The sequence below is a fragment of the Diabrotica virgifera genome, chromosome 1, assembly GCF_917563875.1.
Source record: "Diabrotica virgifera virgifera chromosome 1, PGI_DIABVI_V3a".
NCBI lineage: Eukaryota > Metazoa > Arthropoda > Insecta > Coleoptera > Chrysomelidae > Diabrotica > Diabrotica virgifera.
Genome location: NC_065443.1, coordinates 101,339,423 through 101,343,542, shown reverse-complemented (window position 1 = coordinate 101,343,542; position 4,120 = coordinate 101,339,423). Strand labels below are relative to the sequence as shown.

Below are 4,120 nucleotides of genomic sequence, written 5' to 3'. Positions count from 1 at the left end.
CCAAGTTTCATCTAAATAATAAATTCTCCTATTTTCTTGCCTATATTTAGTAATTTCTTCTAGGTACATATTACGTCTGTTGACTATTCTTTGGCTTTCCATAATTGCTTGACATTTATTTATTTTTTTTAACTTAAAGCCCATTTTTTTATCCAATTTTGAAGAGTTTTCTCACAGCAGTTCATATTTCGACCGGTTGTTTCCAATTTCTTTTCTTATTATTACTATTGTAGGTATTTCATTGCTTTTGTAGCAGTCGTATATTGTGGTTTTCAATAGTTTTACAAGAGAAGGATTTAAAGGTCTTGAAAATTTGTAGTCACATCGTTTCTTGCGATGATAGGGTTCATTTTTAACTATTTTATATACAGTAGAAAGTGGAAGTTCTGTTAAATCAGAGGTGGCTTGTGCCAATAGTGTTTCATCGAAGCCGAATTTCGTACGTAGATTTTTGTATACATTCAAACATACTTGCTGTGTTTCTGCATTTAAATGCATTCGAATCTTCTTTACGAGCTCTTTTTTTTTTAGTAATTACATTCACACTAGCACTGGCAATTTCTACAATATCAGCGTTATCGTACGCGATATTTACATTATCCCACGGGCGCCACATCACTATTCACATTAATTAAATTACAATAATCAACACTTGACACTCTCCAAACGAAATACTAAACCAATATTCAAAATAATTACAGCAAACAAAACACTCGTATCACTTAACACACGTACACTCCAGTACTAATACACTGCTAGGCTACCGAACTAAAACTAATGTTTTGCACGAAACTTGTGAATAGATATGCGGGAGGTCTGGCCGTAAAAACACAGACGCTTTCAAAGGGCCGCTTCTTAAACGTTTGACCTAACATGTATATTTGAAGAATATCATATTTCACCGGCTTAAAGCTATTCTACAGTATTTTTTACTTGGACAATACGAGAATTTCCAGCAATTTTTTTGTTAACGGATAAAAAGTAGTGGACGCTCGAACCAGTTCCAAAATTTCAAGGGTATTGAAGATGTCTAACTCATTGCGTTTTTTATTCCAATGCTCTACCCGTACTTCTAGCTCTGCATCTATTCCATTTCTTTCATAGTGGTTTAAGGATTGTCTCAGTTGTTCTAATTTAAGGCCGTTTAAATCAATTTTTGGCGTATTTACTAGGCGTATCAGCTGGTTGATTGCTTCTATGCTGTTGCTTGTCTACAGTTCTAGGGGTAGATAATTCAAAACCGCATTCTTCGGCTATCTTATCGGCTTCATGCAATAAAGTGTTTGTTACGTTCTCTGCGTTCTGTCTGTGTTTTTTAAAAATATCCATGATTTGACGAATATGTTCCGCTACCTTTAAAACATTAGTTTGCGCAGATTGTACGCGGTTGACTATAGGCTCTAGGTATTCAGAATATTTTGCAATCACAATGACAGCTACGATAAATCCTGACTTGCATGCCACATAATGCAACTGATCAGATGTTTTTCTAGTGACCAAATTTCCTTCAACGGATAGGGATTGCAAGGCCTGTACAATTTCAATGAAATTTTTTCGAAAAACCCTAATTACTTTGTATTTCTCGAACCACCGCGTTTCGCAGAGGCTAGGGATATTTGCTATCATATTCCTTCTTAATACTGATTCACGGAAGAAATTGGTTGTATAATTAATAGTTGCAATAGTATTTCGAACTTCATTTAAGCTATTTAAATCGTTCACAACTAAATTTAAGCTGTGTGACGCACAGTGAAAAAAAAAAGATTCGAATAGAAAGAAAATACGAATTCAGGGGTGGTTGCCGTTGCTTGCAGATTTAAAAAAATATTAGGTAAATAAAATAATAGCAGATTTCAAATTTTCATTAAAGTTTTGTTAAGTTTATGTGGTTTTTTCATCCCAGCTAGAATATAGAAACAGAGTGGTTGCATTCAAAATCAAGATTAAGTTACAAATTTGTATTTTTCTATATTGCTTATTCACCAATTTTACACTCGCCTCGTCCTCTCTAGGGGGGGGGGGCAGCTGCCCCCCTCTGCCCCTCCCTGTGGACGCCCATGGGCTTAGGTTTAGGACGGAAGCTAGTGAAAGAAAATGTTACTTATACCAGATAAAAAAAAACCAAAAGTCCCGGCATTACTGTATTGTGTTTTTTTTTTGTTTGTGTTGCTCACTCTGTGAAAAATTTCATGTGTTTGTCTTGCAACGATAATTATTTTTTTTTAAGAAGAACTTTGTACTTTGTACTTTGTACTTTGTATACTTTAAGAAGTACTTTGTTTGTAAAATTATGTTTCATAATATAATAAACATTAAGTTATAATTTCTAATTAAGTTCGGCAAACTGAACTATTTACTCAGAATTCAGCAAATTCTATTAACATATGGATCACAAACATGGACAATCACAAAAAAGAATATGAACATACAGTTCACCAAGAATAGCTGAAAGTCTGAAATTCTAACTGCCTGCGCGAACAATGAAGTGAGAACGCACTCGGAAGGAAAAAGATAGCCTGTACGCGAGGGTCAACTTTAAAATATAGGTACAATCGGAGACACAAATATAGAAACGTAAAGTTTGAATAGTTTCTAATAGGTCCCGTACACAATTATTATTACTGTCATTACTTTTCTTCAGTATATTTGTAGTATTTTTTTACAAAGTGAGATGTAATAAAATAGATCCAACAAAAACCGCTTGCGTTGCTATAAATTATGGCATTATAAACCAAAAATTATATTTTTATATTGACTATTTATACTTTATATTACCATTATATTGACCAAAAGGTTTCGGAGAAAAAGGGCGTAAGCAGTAGGGTAATAAAGTAGTAATAAAATCGTCTATTGCAATACTAAATAGAAATTAGATGTTCGGTCCCGGTGAAGCATAAATATGGTGTCTTTTTACCAGTACTTTTTGTTAAAAGAGATATTTATAACCTTTCTCGTATCCATTTCCATAGCATTTGTCGTCATCGTTTTATTCAGTCCACACAAACTTTTCACTAATTTAAAATCAAAACTGACTTTTTTTCAGCGACATATTGCTTCATAGAAGCCCATACTAAGGATTCAAATCCGGATAATATCTTGGGTAACCGTAAAACTGAATGTCCTTTATCCTCGAGTATTTTGTCAATTTCATAGGTTTTAAACAGAGGTTTGTGTAATTTTATAATATCGTATAATTCAAATTTCAACTTGTCATCTGTAAAGGGAATATTTCGCGTTGTCAGCCACTGCTGCATTTCTACTTTCCTGGAAGACATAGTTGGACATTTCTCAATTTGTACGTTGTGATACGGTGCATTAACAATCACTAAAACGCTGTTCGGGGGCAAATTTGGTATCAGTTTATCCTGAAGCCACTTTTTGTAATTGTCGTAGTTCATTGCATCATGATAATCTCCTGTTTTTATAGTAGGTTTGTAGCGCAGATAAGTGTTTTTAACAAACCCACTTTCACCTCCAGCATGCACTATCACAAGCATCTGTCCTTTAGATACTGGTTTTTGTATGCCCTTGTTTGAACTATCAGACCAGCTCTTTTGGTAGGTATGAGATGAATGGACGTATGTTTCATCCATGTATATAATTGGGCGATTTGAGTTCCTGTAACGTTTCATACTACGTAAGAAATTCAGTCTAAGATGTTGAATATTAGGCTTTTCCATTAATAATTTTCTATTAGTTCTGGTTTTTCGCCAACGAAATCCCATCTTTCTAATTACTGTTCGTAGGCTTTCTATGGAACCTGAGTAGTTGTACTCCTCTGCAAATTTTCTATGTATGCGTTTCACAGTTGGGACTTGTTTTTGTGTTATACAAAAATCCATTATATAACGTCGAAGACGCCCTATATCAAAATCGTCCAAGCACGTTTTTGAAGCGCTTTTTTTTTCTCTTTTTGTTTGGAGTTACAAATGAGGAATATTCGCCATCTTCAATTAATTGCATTTCCCGAGCAATTTTTTGAACGCTGCTTAAACTAACACCTGTTGCCAATACCACACGTTCCTGCACTTTTTTCAAATCTCTACACGGTTTATTGTTTTTCGCTTCATTTATCATAAAATGAATCACGTTTGCTATCACTTCCCGTGTCTGATTATTT

The 4,120-nt window shown here is 34.2% G+C and overlaps 1 protein-coding gene across 1 annotated transcript; it reads right to left on the bottom strand.

Annotated features, from left to right (window-relative positions):
- Positions 1 to 3,011: 3,011 nt before the first annotated feature.
- Positions 3,012 to 3,593, bottom strand: LOC126891353 (uncharacterized). Its single transcript, XM_050660534.1, has one exon. It carries the CDS (start codon positions 3,591 to 3,593, stop codon positions 3,012 to 3,014), a length of 582 nt encoding a protein of 193 aa, XP_050516491.1.
- Between the last annotated feature and the right edge of the window lie 527 nt (positions 3,594 to 4,120).

Bases quoted from the DNA above. Each gene is read 5' to 3' on its own strand.
- LOC126891353 (XM_050660534.1), bottom strand. From the start codon at position 3,593: ATGGATGAAACATACGTCCATTCATCTCATACCTACCAAAAGAGCTGG.